At 42.1% G+C, this 24,934-nt stretch overlaps 1 protein-coding gene across 2 annotated transcripts; it reads left to right on the forward strand.

The window, feature by feature from the left end:
* Positions 1-248: 248 nt before the first annotated feature.
* On the forward strand, positions 249-12,088 carry ZFP64 (ZFP64 zinc finger protein). 2 transcript variants are annotated; one of them, XR_014229637.1, is made up of 7 exons: positions 249-394; positions 967-1,206; positions 2,608-2,769; positions 3,781-3,843; positions 4,468-4,719; positions 8,522-10,197; positions 12,066-12,088. XR_014229637.1 is itself a non-coding variant. In XM_082325653.1 (6 exons), exons 1-6 carry the CDS (start codon positions 340-342, stop codon positions 9,820-9,822), a joined length of 2,073 nt encoding a protein of 690 aa, XP_082181779.1. In that variant the 5' UTR covers positions 249-339; the 3' UTR covers positions 9,823-10,584. The 2 variants fall into 2 exon arrangements, 1 of the variants encoding a protein (XP_082181779.1); XM_082325653.1 differs by lacking the exon at positions 12,066-12,088 and having other exon boundaries at positions 8,522-10,584.
* The last annotated feature ends 12,846 nt before the right edge of the window (positions 12,089-24,934 follow it).

Here is a 24,934-nt window from a genome sequence, read left to right on the forward strand (position 1 = left end):
CGGGGCTTTGCCTCTCGCAGATCGCACAGGCCTCGCGTTGGCGGCCTGTTGGCGGCTTAACAACGGCGGTCTGGTCTGTCAGGGACGCTCCTGCATGCGGCCTGCCCGGGCGAGCGGCAGCGTCGGCCGCGCTGAAGCGAGGCGGGGGGCGGCAGCGGCGGGAGCCCTCAGCCCGGCGGTAGCTAAGGGCAGCCGCAGCCTCGCCGCTGCCACTGAGCATGCTCGGCTCCTCCACATCCGCCCCCGCTCGGCGGCCGAGAGGCGCGGGGGGGAGCGGTTCCCCGTCGGTAATAAGCCCCTTGCAGGTGGCGGAGGCGGCGTGCGGGGCTCGCTGCCGCCATGAACGCCGGCGGCGGCGGGGGGGCGGCGCCGGCCTTCCCCGGCCCCGTGCAGTGTAAGTGCCGCTGCGCGCCAGCGGGGTATGCGCGCTCCGGGGCCCGCGCGGTGGAAGCGGAGTTGAGCCGGGGCCTGGGTAGGCCCCGAAACCTGAGTAGCGCAAGAAACAGGCGGGAGCGGAGCCCGGGAACCTGGCTGGGGGGGTAACCCGGGAATCTGGGTGAGCGCTGCGGCCCGCGCAGGCCGTGAGGGGCCGCGGGCCGCCGGGAGCGGGGGGCCGGGCGGCCCCGGGCCGCGGGCCCCGGGCGAGCTCTGCGGAGCGAGGCTGCGGCCGCTGGGCGAGTGCCCGCGGCGCGGCGGCGGGGCCCCCCCCGGGGCCCTCGGGGCGGTGTGCCCGGGGGCGCGGGCCGCCCGTTCTCCCCGCAGCGCCGTGACGGCCCCGCCGCGGGGGTCCCGCCGTGCCCTGATTCACCCCCGCAGCTCCAGGCAGGGCCGGGCCGCCCCGGGCCCGAAGGGGCTCCCCCGCAGCCGGGGCGTTTGGTCAGCGGTGTGTCCGTGTGCCGGTTTCTGCAGCTTCACCCGTTCCCATTCTCTCAGGACGAGCCCTTGACCGTGCTCCTGTTTCCACAGTTCCCGGCGGCACCACCGTGCTGGTGGAGCTCACCCCCGACATCCACATTTGTGGCATCTGCAAGCAGCAGTTCAATAACCTCGATGCCTTCGTTGGGCACAAGCAAAGCGGTTGCCAGCTCACTAGTGCAGCGGCCGGGGCCACCAGTACGGTCCAGTTTGTGTCGGAAGAAACGGTGCCATCGACACAGGCTCAAACCACAACCAGGACCATCGCTTCGGAGACCCAAACCATCACAGGTATTTTGGTGTTACGTACCAGGAGCTTGAAAGTACTCCACTCATGCAAAGTGCCAACGTTACGGAGCCCTGTGCTCGTGCATCCCCATCGCACTAAGCTAAAATAACAGTTTTCACATTAGTTGTCGCGTACCTGCAAGCAAAAGAAAGAGGAAAAAAAAAAAAAAAAGAAGTGGTGTGCTGCCTTCTTGGTTTTGGTATGACAGCAGTTATTTAACTTGCATCTCAATTAGCAAATTCACTTCGAGAATTGCTTAAGTCTAATGTGTTGTGTAACCAACTTGTGCAAACTAATTAACATTGTCAATACTTATGAAAAATAATCAAATTACTATGCATTTTATTTTTTAAGAGTGCTCTTGATGAAAAACAGACACACAATGACTGTTGGGCACCAATCCAGGCCTTTTTATGTGAGAACACTGCATTCCCTAACATTGCTCCCACAACTAATTGGCAGGAAAAATATTACTCAAAATTTCTGCCTATGTGAAGGCTCAAGTGAGGTCCTGATCTTGCAGACGTTTAAATAAAACTAGAATTTTTGTTCCGCCTGTCAAGGTTTGCCCTTCTATATATAGTTTTATTTTATTTTATTTTGGTCTAGAACCTTGCTAAAGTCCAAATTATTTGACTTTAATTTGGATAGACAGATTAGGGCAAAGAATCTGGAAGAGCAGCGAAACAAACTGAATTCAGGGCTCACTTCCAGGAATTTTTGTATTATAATCCCTCAACTCAGTGTGGGTTTTGGATGAGTCATTTTTCTGCTTCATATTTACTCATCTTTAAAATGAGGGCAGTTATATCCTTCTGCCCTTTTGGGGTATAGTGTTGTTTAATTGATTTAAAAGCTGCTACTTTGGCTGAGATAGTTTCACCTGTTATTCTTGTGAGTAATAGCTAAAAACAGTATAGTTGAAAGGCTGAACTTTTTTAACAATTTAAAAGAAAAATGTTTACATGATGCCTTTTTGACAACATTTGCCATATAAATAATTTGGGTTTTTTTCTCCTTTGGGCTGTAGCACAGCCAGTGTTGAAAAACAAACATAGTTTTATTAATGTAAGACCTGGACAGGCATCAGAAGAAACTGAACTGCTGAAGAAACTGAATGGTGTGGTCAGATAGGAGTCAGAGGGAGACAAGTGGGCCTATGCAGGGTTGTACTAAGTTCAGCGTGGCTCATCAGGTCTTGACAGAATTTTCACTGATAGCAGGATAGCAAGGGAGGGAAAAGCCTTTCTCCTTTCCCCCTCCCCCAGATGAATAGGAAGCCAGGAACAGGAATGTTGCTGGAAAAAACAGAATAGAGAAGTAATTAATGAAACTAGAAAATAATTAGATTTTTCTGATTGGAGAAGTTAATGTCTCAAATTGAGCTCTTTTTATGTGTTTAGTTTCTGCGCCAGAGTTTGTTTTTGAGCATGGCTATCAAACATACCTGCCCAGTGAGAGCAGTGAGCCTCCAACTGCTGCTGTCGTCTCTACGCCACCAAAAGCACGTTCAAGAAAATCCACTTCCTCACTTACACAGAAGAAACTAAACTGCTGCTATCCAGGTAAGATGTGAACTATACCTTCTTCCTTTTCATTTTAAAATTGGTTGATAGGTTTCCTGTAGTGATTTGCACAGTAGCTCCGTCTGTCTTAAGCAGTTAGGACGCGCAGAACCTGGAAGGCAACCTACTTACTGAGGGGGTGATGTACTACTGTTGATAGCAGTAGTAGTTTTGCTATTGATTTTACATGTCCTTAGATGTTGGTCCTGTACTGTGGTATACTCTGGCAATGCTGCAGTGGGTTTGTATATAGACATTGGCCTATGCCCACAGCTGTAGCAGCGTAAGATCAGAGTCTTGTTACCTTTTTGCTAGCTGCCATCGTTGTACATGAGAAATATTACACAAGCGTTTTGCATTATATGTTTTGTCTTTGGTCAGTTAGCATTTTTATAAGGATGGATTGAACCAAAGTATTTGGAGACCTTAATGAGTAAAAACCATGCAATATGCAGAAAACGTGCAGAGACGGCCGTATAGATGAGTAGCCATATTAACAGTAGCAGAAGTTAGTCTCTTTTTGCAAGCTTGCCTTCATTTGAAAGGCACATTTCAAATGCTTAGCATTCATTTCAGTGCTCTAAAACTGTAGCACTTTCCACTTGGACAGAATTCCTGTATGGTGAGCTGTTACCCGAGTTCCCAGTTGCACTAACTTGAAGTCATATGTGGAATTAATTAGTTCCCCCAGCATCCCCTGTGTACTGTAAAGAGCATCTCAAATCCTAGGCAGAGATTCCAGAGAATTTGTTTCAAAGCTTACAGAAAACAGTAATGTAGAGAGTGAATTGCCTCCTAAGGGAAGCATTAGAAAACTAAAGTTCATAGGTAAGCCGGTCACTATTTTAAGTAGGTATGTGTAAACAAGATGGGGAATTTGTTTTCTGTTAATGCTGAATTTTAAAGAAAATGTTCTTGAAAAGAAACGTAATGCCCAGCATATGGTAGTATATTTTAATTATCTTGTTAGATTTTCCTTGAATTTAATGGTCTTAATCTTACCATTTTCAGGTTGCCAGTTCAAGACTTCCTATGGTATGAAGGATATGGAACGTCATCTACGAACACACACAGGTTTATATAGTGGCTATATTTTATTTTTGGTTGGTTTCCTCCTTTTGGCTTTTTGCCAAAGGTATTTTCCTACAAAATAACGTATCTAATAGATAAATTGGATAGAATGTACATGTTTGTACATTTTAGTATTGTAGTTCTCTGTGCCTGGTGAATTGCCCTTTTTGGGTAAGCCACATCCCACTATGGGCAATACCCCTCACAGCTATGAAGCATGAACAGTGCACATGGATTTAAGGCACAGTTAAATTTCTGAGGTGCAGACCATGTGTTTATCAGGGTACAGTGGGATGGTGGTGCAGAAACCTAGTTTGTTCTTCATATGAAACAATGATTCCAACATTTTCACCTCCCTTCCCCCTAAACCACAATTTTGGATTTGTAAAGGAGAAAGTTCCAAAGGGTCTTCTAAATTGGTTGTGCTTGTGCATGCAGCCTTCTGGAGCATAGAAGGGTTCTTAGCTGATAGGATGGCTGCTGAAATCCAATGTCCAGCTTTTGAAAACTAGCCCCATTGCTATTAAGTGTTTAGTGTGTCTTTTTTTTTTTTTTTTTTTTTTATTGCAACAACATCCTTATGGTGCAAAAATTCTTGATGTGTTGATGCTCTTCTGTTTGTTTCAGGAGACAAGCCCCATAAATGTGAAGTTTGTAACAAATGTTTTAGTCGTAAGGATAAGCTGAAGATGCATATGCGTTCTCATACTGGGGTGAAGCCTTACAAATGTAAGCACTGTGACTATGCAGCTGCTGACAGCAGCAGTCTCAACAAGCACCAGCGCATTCACTCCAACGAGCGTCCTTTTAAATGCCAGATCTGTCCTTATGCAAGCCGCAACTCTAGCCAGCTAACTGTACATCTCAGATCCCACACAGGTAAGTTTATACTAAAATTCAGATCTGTAAAGGTTTGAAGGTCATAGGGAAGATTTTAAAAGGTATACAGGTGTGAAGATGCCAGAAGGGCCTGTTTGAATTCTCAAAAGCACCTAGGCATCCAGCTGCTTTGAATTTCTTGGGCATAGAATCTAGTAGGGCAATACAGCTCTACTAAAAACACCTGGAAGCAATCAGAAGACAGATCTGACTCTTGGTAGATTTTCTTCTATATTGATTTTGAAACTGCCTATTAGATGTTCTTAAACCAGTAGAACTGAAGGATCTAATTTATTGATTGATTGATTAAGAGCGTCTAGGTTCCTATCTGTGTCTCTCAAATCTGGTCCACTACATTAGAAACACTGAAATTACTTTGTAATTGAACTGGTTATATCAATGCAAACCTCAGCTGCGTCAGTAAATTAGCAAGTAATTAGCAATTTACATTACTTTTTTTTTTTTTGACCTTTCTTTGTGGTACCTTCCATGTGCAAACTGATGGACATTAACAGTGTGTGTGAACAGCTAGAACTATATTCTGCCCATATCATTTTTGCTCTACGGATAGAAAGTTTTGGCCTCCAGGCTTATAAACATTATATCATTTTATATTTGAATTATTTGCCTAAGTTTCATTTTAATCAGATTTCTCTTTATAGATTGTTCCTAGAAGAGATTTGCTGTAAAGATACTGCTGTACAGTTGTCTTTGTACAGTTGTCTTTGTATGTTGTTTTTTGTCTAATCCAGGGTACTGGATTAGTTTCTGTGTTGTCTTTTATACATTTGATTAGTTCTGTGAATTTTAGCTGCAAGGTGGTTATGGTTCAGTGATTACTAGATTAGCTTTGAACCTATCCTACATCTGATTCTGAATTCAAGTACTAAACAACATTAGTTCAGATGTGTGCAAGATGGGATTTATTTTGAGTAGATAAAAGAAATAAATCCCTTGTGCATTGTGAAGGAGGGGAGCATTAAACCAATCTGTCTCTAGCAGAAAAGAACCTTTTATACTTCACAAATGTACTGTGATGGAACAGGCAGGACTGTCAGGCAGTTGTTTTACAAGTTTCCCTCTTTCTATCGCTATATAAGATGTGATGGTCAGTGAAAATAGCATGGGTTGTTATGAGAAGTTACCTGTTAGTAAACGCACTAGTCAGAGAATACGGTATTGCATTTTCCCCATGGCATATAAGAGCGTGCGTACCCGTGCATTTATGGGCACGGGCAGGTATGCTCTGAATTTGGCTGGGGGAGAGCCTATGAATGATCATGGTTCTCGTGTATTTCCAGTAGAGTTAGATTTTTGTGGCATTAATATTGCAATAGTTGGGAAGGGGTTTTAGGCTACCTTCTTTCTTTTTGGCAATTGAATTATGCTAAAATTCAAGTCTGTAGTTTTGTTGTCTCTTCCATTTCTCAAAAATAAATGCTGTTTTGTAAAAGGACTTCTTTTGATTCGCTGAAAGGAGGCACAAGAATTTTGAAAGTAATCATTTCATCCTTGTTAGGTTACAAAGCTGTTATGCACATAACCAATTTTAGGGGAAAAGTAAGGCTGGTATGTAGAATATGTTGCTTACTGGAATTAAATTAGTCATTCTCTAGAAGGTGAGTGTAATCAACATTGCTCAGCATGAGATCATCTACATAGCACTACTTGTTGAACTAGTCATCTAAAGATCAGTTTCCTGTTAATTTGAGTAAAACTACTCTTAGAATTAATAATTCCAGGATCAGACACTCTTTAGGCTATATTCTGTCAGTGTCGATTATGTATGGACAGACATGTAAAGAAATAAAAGTAATGGACCACTCTTTAAATAAACGTAACCAACATACTTTGCTATATTCAGTAAAATTACTAATTCTTTTTCATATATTGTGCTACCCTGTATGTGAAAATTAAGTCATTGAAATACGTACTGTGCCTTCATCAGCAAAGTAGATAAAAATTCAGTAGCTGAGTGTGCAGCTGAGACTGTAAAATAAACGAGATGAACAAACAGTGCATCTTCATTAATAAAATCTGTTTAATATAGATAATACACTATGTATCTCAATTATTAAACAGATACATGGATTAGCACAGTAGGCCACAACTTGATTTGAAAAATATGCAGCTAAACCTATGACATACGTAGCTGGATAAGCAAATTATGCAAAATTATACAGCTATCACAAACTCTATAAAATATTAACTTATAAAATAAATCAGTCATTTGCAGCTTGATTATTAAAGAAGATAAATGCTTGCTGAACTAAGTACACTCTCTTTTTCCTTACCCATCAAGGGTGTCTTGGAACCTAATAACACAATTCTACTTTTTCAAAATAATGCCTACCTAAAGACTTCATGCTTAGATACTTTAGAGAACTACATATTTAGATTAAAGGAAAAAAGTGAAGAGTTGTTTAGTTGAATTGGTATGTTTGCTTTGGATTTTTTTTAATGACTTCAGAACGGAGTCACTGGTCTTTACCCTGGAATTGAGTATGGACTAAACAGACTACAGCTTAATTTGGTCATGCATGTTGTGACACAGGCCTGCAAATAAAGAAAATGCAAAATAGTGGTTTAGATCCAGGCAATTCAAATGGTCATTCCTGTAGGTAGTCTGACATAAATAGGCTTACAGAGATCTTGCAGACGAGTGTGTTCATTTTTCAGGCTTTATCAGTTAAGAATTTGACCTAACTTTCAACTACATTGTTAGGTTTCTGCATCAGCATTGCTCTCAACAAAAAAAAAAAACAAACCACTCCAACAACAAAAAAACACTTATGAATATTTTATGTACTTTACATGAATGCAAACTGATATTAGATTTTCTTGAAGCAATCTGTGGAACGTTATTAGGCATGCTACATGGGGCAAATATCTCTTTCTTGGTTGATCTAATGCCAGAAAAACAAAAGCTTAATGTTACTTCTCTGTGTAAGCGCATTTCCCCAGTGTCATAGACTTGCATCCATGTTTCATTAGTCTCACATTTGTCTTTTCCAGTTGCGTTTATGTAGCTGTAATCCCTCTTTTTTTTTCTTTTTTCCATAACTGTAGTAATGCAATGGTCGTGCAGTCGCCTGACACTGACCTAGGTATGGACTTTTGTCCGTACATCTCCCTGTGTTCTGGGTAAGAGTTTCCACTGCCTTCCTGTGCCAGCAGTAGTATTTGTGCTGCACCACATGAACCAGGCCAAAAAAGTAATCAGTTTTTCTTATCAGCTAATCTAACCCAACTGTATGGTTGAGCAGTACGGCTGGTACCCATTAAGCATCTGTTTTTGCAGTAGCCTACCATTCACCTAGGCTGACAGCTAACCTACAAGCCTCCCTGTAAATGTTGTCATGTAAACCCCAGACATGGATGTGTTTGTTGTTTTCTTAGACTTCAAAAATGTAGCAGCTGTTAAAGTTACAGTGTTTATGTTTATTAATTTTAAACACTAGTTGATATACACTGTTGCTAAAGAGGGCCAAATGAGAAACTTCGGTCTCCTCACTGGAACATTTTACACACAAAATGAACTAAAAATGGAGAATATCTAAGATGCGGACATAAAAAAGCAACAGATGTGGGCAGGCATGCTTGTGGAGAGTTTGTACACAAATATGTCAGACCAGGTGATAAATACTGTGCCACTAAAGTTCTCTATGTCTTGAAAATACGTTGGGAGTTTACAGGTATTTAGAACAAGTCAGCTATACATAATTCATTATAGCAATGGATCTTGATGTCTCATCTGTAATTTGTATGTTACAAATGTGTAATTTGTATGTTTTGTTGACAGGAGATGCTCCTTTCCAATGTCAGGTGTGTCCTGCTAAATTTAAAATCAACTCAGACTTGAAGAGGCACATGCGTGTGCATTCTGGTGAGAAACCCTACAAATGTGAGTTCTGTGACGTTCGGTGTGCCATGAAAGGAAACTTGAAATCACACATTCGTATCAAGCACAGCATGGAAAACACTCTCAAATGTCCAGAGTGTGAATTTCAGTGTGGAAACAAAACAAGCCTTCGGCACCACATAAGAACTCATCAGCCCGAACAACCAGTGAAGTGCTCAGAGTGCAACTACTCTTGCTCCAACAAGGCAGCTCTGAAAGTGCACGAGCGAATTCACTGCAAAGATCGTCCTTTCAAATGTGAATTCTGCAGCTTTGATACCAAGCAGCGGAGCAACCTGACAACTCATGTGAGGAAAGCTCATGGTGACAAAGTCAAGACCAAGAAGCAAACGGTGGAGAAGAAGGAAGGAGATAGACCAAAGCAAGGTGGCTCCCGGCAAGTTGCCAAATTGGATGCCAAGAAAGCATTTAAGTGTGACCTGTGTGATGCTTCCTTTGTCCGAGAAGATTCTCTTAGGAGTCATAAGAAGCAGCACAGTATGTATAATGGCTCTAAAAATAACGAACTGGCTGTTCTACAGCTCCAGATGGATCCCAGTCGGCAGGCCAGTGCCCCAATTACTGTCAGTCACCTCCAGGTCCCACTTCAGGCTGCTCAGGTTTCTCCATACAATGAGGGAAGGGTCAAGATCATCGTGGGTCACCAGGTCCCTCAGACTAACAGTATCGTTCAGGCTGCATCAGTGAATGTCGTGCCTCCCACATTAGTTAGCCAGAATCAGGAAGACCTCTCAGCCAACAGCCGCTTGCAGCTGCTGGGCCAAGTCAGTTTGTTGGCACCGCATCCACCTCCCATATCTCAAAGCGAAGCAGGGCCTGTGGCACAACCAGCAGTTCTTCTCACAACCCATGACCAAAGCGATGGAAGTGCTTTACATCAAACTCTGATTCCTGCTGCTCCTGTCAGCAGTCATGAGGCTTCAGCAAACCAAGCTTTCATCACCAGCTCTGGAATCAGCTGCTCTGACTTGGAAGGCCTTAATGCTTTGATACAAGAAGGGGCAACAGAAGTGACTGTGGTTAGTGATGGAGGTCAGAGTATAACAGTGTCCACTTCAGGTCCCCCTCCTCCTATATTTTCTTCATCCTCTCACACAGAAGCCCCTAAGCAGACCTATTCTATCATTCAGAGTGGAGCCCATACAGCTTTGCTGTGTCCAGCAGACTCCATACCAGATTAGTCGCAAAGTACTATTACTAAACAAATTTGAGTCTCAGAGGCAGTGCTGAATTCAGCAGAAATGCATAGGACATACGTGAATGCAGGATTTGTCCTACAAAGCCAAATACCTCCCACTTACACATTTTACTTGTCTGTACGTGGAAACATATGTCTTGTATGTGAAAAAGAAGATGTGTATATTTATGCGCCTCTATTGAAATCGGAGGCTGTGTTCTTTGCAAAATCTGAGCATCGAAGCAACTCTTGGCAGTTTCACCAAGCAGTAAGCTTCCCAGAATATGATTCCTGTATTGTGCTGGCTGAAATAAGAAAGCCTCACCTTATGATGAATTGCCTTCACAGCAGACTCGTTCTTTCATGCACGCATGAAAAGGTAATAGTCCAAGCCATTCTGAAGTATATTTTTAAGTGAAGTCTGTTTCAGTTACATGCTATGTATGCATTAACTGCACCTGCCTGATTGTTGATCTGTAAGAAATGTCTACTACTGGGTCTAATGCAGCCCTAGTAAAGTTTAAGGGGGCTGTTCCTTAATATCTGTAGAAGTTGCTAGCACCTGGCATTTAATCTGGAAATGGTTATGCAGAAGACCAGGTGATTGTTTTTAGAAAACCAGAGAGTTTTGTCTGTCCATCAGTAATAACTAACTTTGTTAGCAAGAACACTATTACAAATTATATGTATGGCACAGTGATCTCTGTCAGAGGCACCTGTGTTTTCAAGAACAAAACAACTGCAAATATATTTTTTATAAACACTACTTACGTTTTGTTTTTATTTTGATGCTGCCTGTTTGTAGTTGCATGGGTGGTAAAAGTGGATTACATTGTGGCTCTGTCCTTTTCAAGTTAAAAGGAAAAAAGGAAAAGATTGAATTCATTCCATTTAAAACAAAAAATAGATTCTAATACAAGGTCTGAAGCGCTAGCATAAGTTCAGATTGGATCACAATGAGATAGTAATTGACCATTATATGATGCACATTTCTATAACGAATGAATTCTAGGCTGTATTTTGAACTCATGCAATATTGTAGTCCTGTCTGGTGAGCATTCTTGTAGTGGTAGCTAATAATATCTTCACTACCAAACTACCTGGTTAAAGAACAGACTCTCAACTTGGGAAAATAGACAGCTCTGTAGGTGCCTGGATCTGCAAAAATCGGAGATCATTTCACAGCCAGACAGCATCCCAAGGACAATTGTTAGCACACATGAAGACTGAAAAGAGACTGTTATCAAAACCAGCTCTGAGATTCCCTCTTGGGGAATCAAAGTCAAGTTAAATTTCACAGTATTTGCTAGTGGGAGACATTGAATGATTGGTTTATGTGCGAGAAACATGCTTGGAAAACTTATAGAGATGATATAATTAGGGCCACTTTCTGAATAGGCCTCGTGTTTGAAATTTTTAGCTTGTACAGCCTTTATTTTGTGTATGTGGGGGTGCTTCCCACTCCTCCCCTCTGTGTGGTACGTACTCTACATACAGTGCAAGGCTTCCTGTTTTACAATGATGAGTAGGAAAATGCAATCATAACTCACAAGTACAGTCATACAGGTTCTTGAAAATGTGACCTTTGTTTTTTGTGGAAATAAGGGTTGTTTAAACTTGAATGCTCCAGTATTGCTGGCTTCATTATTTATGGGAAATAGTATTTTTGGAGATGCATATCTCTTTTGCCTTCCTAATCCTTGATTCTAAATTAATATTCTTTTAAAACAAAAAACCCTTCCAAATAATCTTGGTTTTAAAACATGGATTTTGGTTTCAACTGTCTGGCAGTGTGCCTGACACTTGTGAATATCAGAAAAGACCACACTCCAATGAGAGGGAGAAACTTCATAAATACTTAATTAACAAGGCATTCTTAAAGACTTGTTTCCTAGCCCCATGCTGCATTGAAATACGAAGCACAAGTTCTGAGTTCCCTGACAGTTGTATTTCAGGGTTTATTATTTCCTACACTTGTTCTCCAACTTTTCTGGTGATGCAGGTTTGTCACCTGTTAATTCTCTCTTCCCTACAGATAGGTGATTTAAGGAGCTGACAAGACCCAGTTCCAAGTCACCGAGCACACCTATTTTTGTATAAAGTAGAAGTAGGTGGGAGGTTTTTACTCTTAAATCACTGCAGAACATTCATTGAGAACAATAAATTGAAAGCCTAGATTCTTTGAATTTTACCGCTGGCATTGCTGTTTTGTGGCTCTCCAGTCATGTTTCATTGTTGTGCCTATAGCACAGACCTGATCATTACACTTCAACTGTGTTGAAACCACTTGTAAAGCACTTGGAAGATAAAAGGCATCACAGGTAAGTGCTTGATCTTATTATATGTGGTCCCTGATATCCAGGTTGTAAATGATCACTGGAGCAGCACAGATCAAACACTTTGTTATCTTTGAATTAAAATGCACGGCATAGTAGCAATTCTTCACTATTAACCCATCTCCAAATACATGTGTACATAGGTGTGATCTAAACCATCAGGCTGTGTACAGCGTTTCTGTGCACTGGGCCAATAGTTATTGTAAACACTAGTGAAAGATGGGCACTTTCAGTCTTTAACAGTAAATACCCATCTTTCACCCAGCTTAGAGTGGTTCTAGACCGCGTGCAGCACTGGCGTTGCAGGGGAGGAGATGCTTCCCCAGGAGCGCGAGTGCCTGGTGGGGCTGAGCTGCCCGGGCTGTGGCGCGTGCGACGGACAGCGGAGCAGCAGGAGATCAAACTTGGGGAAGTTGAACGCAGTTGAAGTTCAAGTCTACATGACCTGCGGGGGGGGGGGGGGGGGGGGGGTCCTTCAGGTCATCTCAGTGGTCCGGTTTACAGCACTGCTCCACAAAGTTACGCTCGCGTAGCGAAGTAGGTGGTAAACTACAACCAAGATCAAACCAGAGATGAGTCGGGCAGGAGACTTCTTCCAACTCCTTTTTTTTGCCAAATTGTAATAGTGAGCGACACAAATGGTGATAGCAAATTATACTCTCAGTATACAGCTTTCAAAACCTATACTAGGTCTTTGAATAGGATTAATTAGTCTATTGGTGATGTAGGTTTTAATACCAGTTATATATTTTCCCTTTATTGTAAGACAAAAGAATCTAAATTGATCTGCCCTCACATACTTGGTTTTGTCACTGGTAAGTCTGCCTCTGTATCTGCTCACTCGCACGCCATCTTCCCAATATTTCCTCCTGGTTGATCTTATGAAGGCTGGCGATCGCGAGGATAATTATGTTCTAATCTCTCTGAGCCGCATGGGTAGAGAGTTTCAGTATCCCAGCTGAGGGGCTTGCATGGCAGCGACCCTGCTGATGGAGCTTCCCAAGTGCTCCAGCTGGGCAAGAAACTTCTGCCTGGGACATGGGATAGGAGCCGGTGGACATGTGTCGCTCTGGGTTTAGCGCTGGTGGCTGTACGTTACTGCAAAGGGGGTGGTAGTTTTATCTTAAGATAAAAGTTTGGACGTAGTTAAACTAACTGCTGATACTGGTGGGTAAGGTAGGCAGGCTTTCGGGTATAGAAAATTGTCCCAAGCCTACGAAGTTGTAAGTGCAAATGCGTTAGAATTTGGCAACTAAAAAGTAGCGTGATTTTTCATACACTCCTTGGCATAAATGAGCTCTGCGTGCAGGGTTTCATGAGGATGAAGTATTTTGTGTCATCTACAGGTGGTGCTAGAGATCCAGATAAACTTCTAAGCGTGGCCTGTTCTGCCTGATGATGTTTCCTGTTAAACAGTTCCCTGCTTTTAACTCTTTGCCGGATAAACGCATTTCAAAATCCACTTTTATAAGAAGTTACAAAAAGCTTAGCCGTAAAAGTCTTACTTTCATTTAAGATAAAAAGCAACAAATAAATAAAGAAAATATCCAGAGTTTTCTACTATGAATATCCCATGAAGCAGATTTATGGCCAGAACTTAATTCCACAATTTCTGTTAAACTGATCATTTTTTTACTCCCTGTTAATTAATTTTAATCTGTACATAGTTTGCAGCTGCAGAATTGTCGTGCACTACAAGAATGATACCAAATGAGAGGTTTTGACAAAGCGGATGCTTTGAATTGCAATTTATCTGTGTTTGCACTTGGCCAGCAGACCTGCACCCAGGGGATGCACCACCACGTCCAGGAATCTCATGTTCAATCTAATGTCACACTTAACGTTCCACTGCTCTGTTATCTGCATTTCAGTTTCACAAAAAGGCTTGTTTACCTTCTAAAATAGGAAACCAGTAGATTTGTCATATTGTAAAGACTAACCTTCATTCTGGTCCTATGTGTGCCTCTAAGATAAACAGGAAAGATAACAAAATGGTGTGAATGAATAGACAAAGCCTAGTGCTGCTTCTTCAACATTGTTTAGCTGATTACATTATGTTTAAGTGAACAATCTAGAGACTTCTTTCCTCCACCCTAAAAAAAAAAAAAAAAAAAAGGCAGCTGATAACTGAGGCTAACAGGGGGGCAATTTTTTTTTTTTTTTTCTGTTCCAATATTCTGGTTTTATTTCTGTGCATGACAGTAATGGTCTTTGTGTTTTGGAGCTGGAAGAAGCAGATTGTTTTAATCTCTGATACTCATTTAATACATTCTTCATGTTATCAGCAGAACTATCCCTCGAGAGAGCATGGTAATTCATAACAAGTGTCTCTTGCAGAGCTTGCTTGCTTTCAAGCACATGGTAGATAACTTGTACACCTTCCTAGAGTTCTGCCGTAGCCTCAGAGCTCTATAGCAAGTTGTCTCTTCCCGGGAGAAAATATCGGGATGGATTTTGTTCTTGCCTGGGGATCTGCAAGCCCTCGCTGGTAAGCACTGAGCCGCACAGCGCACATGGGGCATAGCGCAAGCAAACCCAGCTGCGCGGGCTGCTGCTGGGGAGCACTGCTCACGTCTGCTCACTTGGTACAAAATGGATGGTGTTTACACTGCATTGCACTGAACTGGCTCCAAGAGGAAAATGTAAAACTAAATATTCCACGGTTAGCTTCCTTCAACACATTCATTGCGGGTTTTGCTCTCTGCACAGGATTGTAATTTTTACACAATTTGCTTGTGGAGTCCCATTTGCGAGTTACAGTGTGTTACAGTCCTCCCTCTTCAGTGAATGTGAATGCCTATGACTGCTTAAAGAAATGAGGTTAAACAGAGCAAGAACGTTAGCCAGAACACTACGCAAGCAGTGGCACCTAGTGTGCATGCATTTCAAATAAAGCACCCCCCTGCTCTTGCATCCTTCCCAACCTTTTTTGATTTTGTTGTTACTCCATGACACTGTTTTTTAAAAGCAAGTATCACAGGAGCAGAGGCTTATCCTTAGTAAGGCCTACTAGAATGTGCTCTTCTCTCTGTTTTTTTTTGTGAGGTAGAAACATGCAGCAGGAAAAAAATCCAAAGTCCAAAGAAAAATTTGCCTTGAACACCTTTAGTTGTGTTTTTTGGCATGGCAGTTATCTGCCAGTTATCTGCGTGAGCTCCTGCACAATGTCCCCAGAAAGACACAGCGTTCAGTTTGAACAATAAACCAGCAGCACTCTGGATTAAGCCCTCTATCAGGTTGCTAGTATCTTTTATGCACTTTTGATAAACACTTTAACTGTCATTTGCATCAAAATGGCAGATTCCTGCTCAAAACCAGCATCAATTTGTCCTGTGCGCAGGGGGGTTACTGGATATGCAGATGCACCGGGAAGAGCTCCTGGATGCATGAATGGGATCAAGTCCTCACGTGAGATGAGACCTAACAGCAAGCAGAACTTGGCCCAAAGCTAGCTCCTCTGGGATCTGGGGGAAAACCAAACTTCTATTGAATACACATGGGTTTTGCAATTAAAAAATTATAATAGGAATATTTCCCAATCATTTTGGCAGAGCTCTTTATTGCTATTATGATCTGACCGCACTGGAAAGTACCTTCTGTTGTGGGGTTTTAAATTGTTCTTTGAAAATGTTAGAAGCATGCCAAGACATTTTTCTCTAGATTACAAAGAACTGGGGAAAGGCTTCTTTTTTAGACACATTTATTTTATTCTGTATTTCTGATTCTTCATTTATGTATTTGTGTTTACAGTCAAGATATAGACAGTCATCCTTTTTGCAATGCATTGCTCTGGTGTCTGTAAAAATATTTGCTGTGTCCTCAACGGAAAGGCTTTTATCCTATAATTTCAGCAATATTGACTGGATACTCTAATGGCCTTTTACATCTCTAGTTGGAAAACCTTTAGCCTTGTTATTTAAATTTTAAGAAGAGAAACCAATATTGTTAAGAGAAACTGATGTCTCCTGTCACTTATCCCAGTGACCTTCCATAAGGTGATAAAGGTTTCTATAGTGACCTGAGGAAATAATGTCTCAGGTATCATTGTGAATTAAGTCTGTTGCAGGAAAAGCTTTCTTTTCTCTCTCAGGTATCCAGTTCTGCCTTTGTCTTTATTCCAGTTGCTAGACACGGAGAAGGACTCATAAAACATACAGTATTTGGTTACATGGCTGTCTTTCATCTTTTAGAGACTTCACAATGTTGTAGGGAAGTAAAAAAGTGCATGACAAAGCAAAGTTGGGTTTTTTTAATGCTGTATACGATTAGAGTAACAAATAACGTGTATGTTCAGGGTCTGCTGCTGTAATGCCACTGAATTCTGTGACCTGTGATGTCAGATAATTTATTCCATAAGCCTCAGGAGTTGGGTTTGCTTCTATAAGAAACAGGAATTATGTATTATTACAGATTCAGCTTTGGCAGAGGTGCTGTGGGGATTGCTCTAAGTTCCTAGTTTCAGACCTCATGTAAACTTGCTTTTAATGTCTGAAAGCGAAAACTCTCTTGGTTAGTGATAGGAGTGGGTGAATTTGGTAGGTAAAAGTTGAACATTATCTGGGAAATAATTATCTGAGGACCTGTAGAGTTTTGGGGGGTTTTTTTGTTTGTTTGTTGTTTTGTTTTTTGTTGTTTGTTTTTTTTTAAGGATACAAAAATGCATTTATGCCTTCTTGTGCTCCTGGATGAAACAAGATGTTATGCCATGAACGTCTTTCAATTTATCAAACCTGATGTAAGAGCTTGGAGAAACCTCGGACTTTTTCAGCTTGAGTTTCCCATTCATATCTTTCAAAGCGAAGGAGAGCTGTTAAAATCTTTGTGCTATCTGTATGGGCAGCATTTGGAAACAAAGGCTGGCCCTACATAGCAGACTTAGGCTGCGCATCCCTGTTGGTCAGAGCTGTTCAGAGAATTTTCTATCATTTTTCTTTTGATCACAAAATGGAAGCTTATCAAGACTGGGAACCCCTGGGCCAGGTGAGGCAGAGCAAGGCCGGCGATGCAGGTCGGCTGCATTCCCTGTGGGTCTCCCAGCCCTGAGCCATCAGCCCATTCTGCCTGGTGGTTGTATTTGCACCTTTTTAAATGTCAGTCTCTGAAAGAAAATATCCATCCTCTGCCTTTTCTTAATACAAATCACATCTTCATACTTCCATAGTGTGTCTCCACTTCTGTTACTGGCCATGTTTAATTATTATATTAGTAACATGCATTTTCACTGGAGTAGTGCTGCTGAATTCCCCACCTGGAGAAGGTAACGTGCACCTCAGAAGTATATTGTGAAGCTGAGAATAACTTGGATACCTCAGTGATGAGCAAGATGCAAATACCTAGATAGATACTGGAGATAGTCACATCTCATGATGGCCTAAAGGAAAATTTGAAAGAACAGGAATGCATAAAGCTAAAGTGCATTATGCATAGCAGTCATAATTAATAGATTAAAGTTCTTTGTGAAACAAGCATTTTTATTCTAATAAATGAAAGGAACTATAAATGGTGACATAGTTTTAGAAAAACAACAATGTAAGATGCCATGTTGAAGTTGTAAAGCTAAAGAGATGATAAAAATGTACCATGTTTTTAAATTTTTACAAGAGTGATGTAAGGCTTATTACGTTAAATCGTAGCACTTTCCCTCATCTGTGGGCATATTGGATCATTTGGTTTCTCTAAGTACATATAGTTGCTGGGGGATTACAAAAAAGTTGCCAATCCCTGCTTCTTAGTCCCTCCTAAAACGTTCAGAATTTATCATGTGAATCAATTTGCCTAAACAATGTTAAATGTTGCTTTTGTTGTAGATCATGTAGATCAGCCATTGATATAACTTTAATTGGATAGGGATGTTCCTGGTTTTTTTTCTTTAAAAAAAAAAAAAAAAGCCTGCCAGCAAAATTGCTTTTTGGTGATGACTCTGCTTGAAAAGTGCTCTGCAGGGGCCCATTCCCAATTGATTATCTTTCACAGCTAATAGCTTCAAAGGCTATTTGGTGGACAGTCCAGTTTTACATTTAAATGTAAATCTTGATAGCCTTGACAGACTGATGATCAGAAAAAAGGGAGGCAAAAACATTAAAATAAATGTACAGCTGGTATAACTTTCACCAGCTCCTGCAGGGGCAATTGTAGTAAAATTAAAATGGTTACAGTTTGACAAAGGTCTTTAGAGTGGACGGTGAGTGAAAACTTTCCTCAAAAGATCTAGCATTAATAAGTTGCTAAATAGCGTGTCAGCCTTAAAAGTTCAGTACAGTGTCAATGGCTCCCATTTGTGCTTCATTTGGATTCGGGAGTAAAGTTCAAAGCACTGAAGCCACTAGGGTAAAGCCAGTCTTTTGATGAAGCTACAGCAGAGAAGTTCTCTGGAAAAACCAAGTTCACATTTGCAACTAAAACCTCGTGGCAGGCCAGGTGGCATCGGAGTGAGAAGACGTGTTGGTCGGCCACTGGTTTCCTGCGGCATGGGAGAGGTGCCGTAGCTCCCGCTGGGACCGGGGTGGTTCTACCTTTCAGGCGCAGGAACAGGAGCTGTGCTGGCCCTGGGTCTCCTTGCTTGGACAGGTGAAGGTGGAGTCTGGGTTTTGACAGACCTAATAAGAATCAGCAAAGTCGCGTGAAGATAAAGCTAACAAAGATGGCAGACGTCTGGTTCCCCAGCAACATGCCAACTGCCCCATTGCTTTTATGAGCTGTCTGGGATTTTGGCATGGTAAGGGGGGGTGTAGGCTTCAACCTGACGTTCATCCTGGAAACAGAAGAGGCAACAAAAGGACATGCAGGATTGCATAGTTGAGAGCTCCTTCAGCAATGATGTGCTTGTCATCTTTGGTGTAGAATGACTGAACTGCAGCAGCCTGGAGGACCCTGCACAGGTAGCCCACATGCTTTGCCATTGCCACTTTGCCTCTTTCGCCCTTTCCCTGAGCTTTATCCTTTCCTTACACATTGCCATCAGGTCACAGTTAGCGTCTTTGTTGGCTTTATTGACTGAACTGCTTGGGACTCTCCCAGTCACTGGCCATGACATATTCACATGCCAACCGCACCGCTTTGAGAGAGGAAAGCGGTCATTGAGGATGGAGCAAGCAGTTAATGCCATCTTATTGGCCAGAACCCTGGGGAAAGGCTCTTCACAACAGAAAACTACTGAAATAAAATGTTGTCCAAAAGTAACTCAAGTTTCTTACTTCATTACCATCTTGTTTAATTTCTAGTGTGCTCCAGGACTCCTTACATAGCAATGGTTAAGTGTGTTTAGAGCTGTTTGATTGTGTGAGTCAGCGACGAGTCCTTGACCGCCGGAACTGCTTGCAGGGTTACAGATGCAACCGCTACTCTGGCCCTGTTAGCCACCCTCACCGTCTGCTCCCCATCCAGAAAGTGCTCTGAAACTCTGATCAGCACGTAGTGCTGCCTCTCTGCCTCATGACAAAATATGTTGCAGAGGAGCTGTAATCTCAAACTGTAATCGCGGACTGAGCCGCTAACCGCTGTTAAGCGTCAATATGAGTGCTGCTGGTCCCTGTGCTGTGCTTCCACAGCCCATGGGAGAAAAGGTGGACAAGGAATTCCTCCAAAAACATCTCAACAACTAGGAGTAGGTGCCTTTTTCTCGTTTTGTTGCCATGGAAACTGAGCCACAGACCCTCACGGCTCATTTTCTCCTGCATAGTCCTGAAGTGTCCAAACACTCAAGAATACCAGTTAGCCACTCTCCAGCATTTTCCAGACTTTCAAAGGAAGGAAAAATAAGGGACAAAAAGGGAAAATGCTCAGTGTAGAAGCCATTGAGAAACAGGAGATCAAGAAAGGAAAATCTGTCTATCTCAAAGGAAAATAGGAAGGTAAAGAATTAGGGATACTTGGTGATGAAGAGATAGTAGAAGAGGTGTTTATCCTGAGCAAGAGCTGCCGCAAGGGACTGGCACACTCTGCAAAAAACACCCCTTGTCCTCTACTTGCTTTGTCATATCAGTTTCTGAAATCATCTACGTAAGGTCTGTGGACTTGAGATGGTTTGTAGTACTGCAGCCAAAATAACACCTGGCACAGCTCATCCATGGGTAGCAGCGAAACCAGCAGGCTGGTAGGAACTGACCCGTACTGATGTCTCCAACCTAACCATGGGGCTGCTTAGCCACGCTCGGTGCCCGCGTGAAGGAGTAGGCAGCACTTGTCAGCCTCTGGGCATTGAGCAGAAGCCAAAATGCTGCAGGTAGGGAAGGCGAGAGGGGCAGACCTTGCACTTCTCCCTCAATAGCGAGTCCTTTGCAGGAGGACAATGCTTTTGTTTAAATTAGGTTTAAATTCTACTCCAATGGCACAATATTGCTGTGCAAAAGAGTAAAAGTCATCTAAGCTTATCTTTTTCTTTTTTCTTCGTCTTTCTTTTCTTTTTTCTTTTTTTTTTTTTAAAACTTCTACAGCCCTATAAATCCTCTGCAATAAATCCCAAGCTCCCTCAGGAGCGATGACTATTGCATTGACCATAGTAAAATGGTATCAAACCCAGGCGAAAGCCCACCTGCCTTTTTATTCATCCGTCAGTCCTACAGGGCAGGACCGCGAATTAACAATGATGCTCCCCTCCCTAGTAATCATATCCTCCTTCCAATATGAAATTAAGAAAAACACACAAAGCATGTTTAACAAGAATGGATATGTACCCACACCTCCTTCCCCTGCTGAATTCACTGCCCTGTTTTTTTATTTACTCAGGATGTACAAAGCCAAGCAGCCAGCAGATCCAGAAACCTCACCTAACCAGCTACAGCATTGAAAAGGCCCAAAATGAAAAGGCTTGTGCCATGGGAGAATTCAAGCTGCAGGATGTTTTTTTGAGCCTGACCCCCTCCAGCCACTGTCCTAGTAAGTGTACCTGATGTCCTGGGAGCAGGCAGCAGATGGGCAGGACCTGGCAGCAGCGAAGAGTGGAGGATTCCTGGCGCAGGGGCTGGGTGCGGTTTTTGAGGAAAACCCCTCCATGTGGAGACAGTGACTTGGGGACGAAAACCCAGCCAGTTCTTTGCAGAGTTACTGAACACCAGCTAGTACAGAGCAGTTGCAGCAATGTATTTAAATTTAAATTAATCCTCTTTTCCTCCCCATGTAGATAAGTCTTTAATAATAAATCCAACTATCAATCCAGTTTGTATGCGAAGCTGTGATCTATAAAGGATCCATGTGCAGAAATACAGAGTTCTGTCTATATTAAGCTCTGAATATATTATTCATGTGGCCACTGAACTTCACAGAAATATTGCCATTGAAGTTTGTTTTACTTGTTCTTTTACCTTTTTGACGTGCCAGTTTCCTGTTCTGGGATAGGTTTTCAAATATTTGTTTCACAAGCCGTTGGCACATGCATGCATAATTGGTCTATTTGCATGTGCAAATTTCTATTATTTGCCATGCATCTGCACATTCCATTGTATGCATTCGATTTTTGCATTTGTTAAATAGAAATACTTTGTCTTTGGAGGAAAACTAGACCCCCCCCCAATTCTTCTATTTACTATGATAACTAACAGCAAGTATTAAAAACCAAACAAAAATAAACAAACACGCTCATGACTAAAGCAGTATTAATTCATATAGAAAAACCAGTTCATCCAAAGGTTTTCTGGTTTGTACCTATCCATGTTATAAAGATGTGAATTTCTTTAAATCACAAAGGCTATCAGTATTTTAGTTCGTATTTAGACATACAGAAGGTACCACAGACTTAAGAGTTTTCCTCTCTTTCCTTCTGCATTGTTATTAGTGGAAAACAATTACAAAGCACAATTTCTTTGAAGAGGACTTTCCAAAAACTTAATCCCTATTCCCTTTAATATTTAATATGCTCCAATTAAACATTGTATATAATTTTCTGTATTCACACTTGGTAAAAATCTGGGTGTCCTGCTTCTTTGAGCTAGCTTGTCTGAAGGAAGAAAGTATCGCTATGGTAATTGAGAGCAGGCTGGCAGTAAGGGGCTAGTTAGCATCGCTGATGAGTTATGCCATCAATACCAAACTGATTTCCAAGATAAATGCAACCCTGAGGCGTAACAAAGCACAAGTTATGGCCAACTGCCTGCGTATGTGATCATCTTATAGTGATAATACTGCTTAGAGCTGCTTTTATCACTAGCCTGGTGATGCATTTGTTGTGGGTTTTGGGAAGAAAAGCATTCAATTAAGACGACAATGTGGTGTTATCAGCTAAATTCTTTAGTTCAGCTCCTAATTGTTGAACAAGTTGCTCAGCTGACATTGAACGAGTCTAAGAAAAATTGAAGTATAAATGATTTGTTAGAAAAGCAAATAATTTGGGTTACAGTTACAGAAAGAGAATGTGAGGCCCTTCCAGTTGATAATCTTATCAATGCAAAGTTGCCTCCGTGCTGCATTTAAAAGCAACTTGCCTTTATTCCAGCTTCCACTCCATTGAAATCTGCTATAAATACCTACTTTATAACACCGACCCAATATATAAATTGCTTAGTTCAAAAGAAAAGCTTTTTTAGAGGAAGGGGGGGAATGGAGTAAATGCAGTGTGTTGTAAAAGCTGAGTGGTTTTATTGGCACCTTAAAATACCCTTTTATGCTGAACTCTATCAGCTCTGATTATATATAACAACAGTAGTTATGTATTAAAAATGTGTGTCAATAGTTCTGCTAACACTGTGATCTGTCATTTGTGTGCCAGAGGTCCCAACAGGCTTGATTGACAAAATCTAGCCATGGCTTAAAGGGATCAGATGCTGGGGTATATGTTGTTTGTTTGGTAAATTGATAAGAGTAACCATCTCAGTTATTTAAATAAGAAACTTCATGTATCAACCACAAAAGTGCTAATGCAGCCTGCATCCGCGTACCTCTTAGGGATGCCCATTCGTGATGCCAGTGGAGAAGCCTAGACTGCCGTACCAAGTCACCAGCCTGCCTGGTGCACGAGGTTCTCACAGGAGCTGATCAATCAAATGATGAATAAAACCTCTAGTAAAGATTAAGGAACAAGTTTATTCATATTTACATAGGAAATCTGATACTCTCTTGTAGTCAGTGATTTAGTACATATCCTCATAACTGTGTGGCTAGTTGTTAGTGATCATAGAGCCTATGAACTCTTGCTCCCCAAACAACACCTATACCGCAGCAGGTAAAGGTGTGTCTCACCGAGAGGCATTAAGACTTACATTTTCCATGGATGAGCTACTCAAATGTATCATACATTTTTTTGTGTGAGAATGTAGCCAGGATATAGCCACTCAGACAGCCTGTCTCGCCTAAACTTCTTAAATAAGCAGCGTACAAAGCAAGCAATATCACAATTGTTTGCAAAGATCAGTCAAGCTTTTAAAAGGATGGTTTTAAGACAGTACTGTATATAAAACAGTGAATAAAGTTTCATTGCACTTGATGCAAGTGAAGCTGCCCTCAGACAGCAGGTGTTGAGCCTGTTTTGCTCAGCGAGGGGAACCTCTTTCTTTAACCAGCTTGTTCTGCCCGTTGAATTCACGGGCTGTGAAATGAAACATCCCCCAGGACAGCTCACTCTTTGAATTCTCTCAGCTGTATCGCACATAAATTATGGTACTCTGAGACTGGCGGAAGTAATTTAATGCTGGAATTCTCCAAAGGGTTTGACTGCTTGTTTTGCTGAGGTGTAGCTGGGTTATCCATTATATATAAAGAGTGACTTTTGAACACCCCCTCTTCTTTGCGTTCATAACTATTCCCATAGGAATTAGATCAGTGACTTTATATTGATAATTGCAGAGTACTCAGTATTTTGTTTTCTTTTCATACCATCCTCAGCTGAAGGCCAGGCTGAGTAATGCCTGCAGGAGCAGCCAGCTGCTTCTCACCCTTAGTGAGCGTGCTTTGACCCCTGGGCGACAGCTGGAGAAGGCGTACCTTCCTTCTCTCTGTATGCATACCAGCTCCCACTATCCTTGAAGTCATGTCTTTAGGTGCATCCTTCAGCCCCAGCTCCTCCTTACTGCACACAGCAGTCACTGAGCAAATGCCCATGTAAGATGCTGATGTTCCCTGCTGTACATCTTTCGTTCCTTCCCGAGGCAGAGGTACCATGCTGGTAGCTGGAGTTAGTTGTCTAGAGCACTTGGCTGCCCTACTGCTGCTCTGATTCATCTTCTTAAAGAAAATAAGTTTGTTATTGGTGGTTAAAGCTATTGTGCCGTGCTGCAAGCCAGGATGATGGGGGCAAGTTTTCTGCTCTGGAAGCAGCAGCATCCAGGAGACAGCCGGGAGTGGCGATGTTTGGAACTGCCTTGGTGAGCCTTTTGGTTCGCTGCCCCAGCCCGGGGCCAGGGTGGCTCCAGGAGGCAACATCCTGCCAAATGTTGGTTGTGGCCTCGCGCAGATAGGAAGTTTGCAGAATTATCGGTTTAGGGTGACAAAAGTGGCCTTGTTCTATTTGTAAAGCACCTACTACTACTCTTTTAGTGGCTTACGAATAGAAGGTAAAAGAAATAATCATTTCAAATCATTTTTGTTTTAAAACTCCGTTTATAACTTTGCAATCTAGACTGATGGGGATAGCCACAAAGGCTGGCCGTCACCTAATGAGGCTAATCACACCCTGCCTGCTCCGTATCAGTGGAGGGAAACGGTTTTCTCCAAGGCTGAGTCAGAACAGCGTCAGCTTTGACTCACCCATTGAAGAGCTTCTCTCTCTGCATTGACGTGCAGTGAAAATAAACCCATGAGGCTGACGTTGGGCTTTGCAAATATTCCCTTTAAAGACGAGAGATGTGTCAGAGA

This window comes from Platalea leucorodia, assembly GCF_965183815.1.
Source record: "Platalea leucorodia genome assembly, chromosome: 13".
Taxonomy (NCBI): domain Eukaryota; kingdom Metazoa; phylum Chordata; class Aves; order Pelecaniformes; family Threskiornithidae; genus Platalea; species Platalea leucorodia.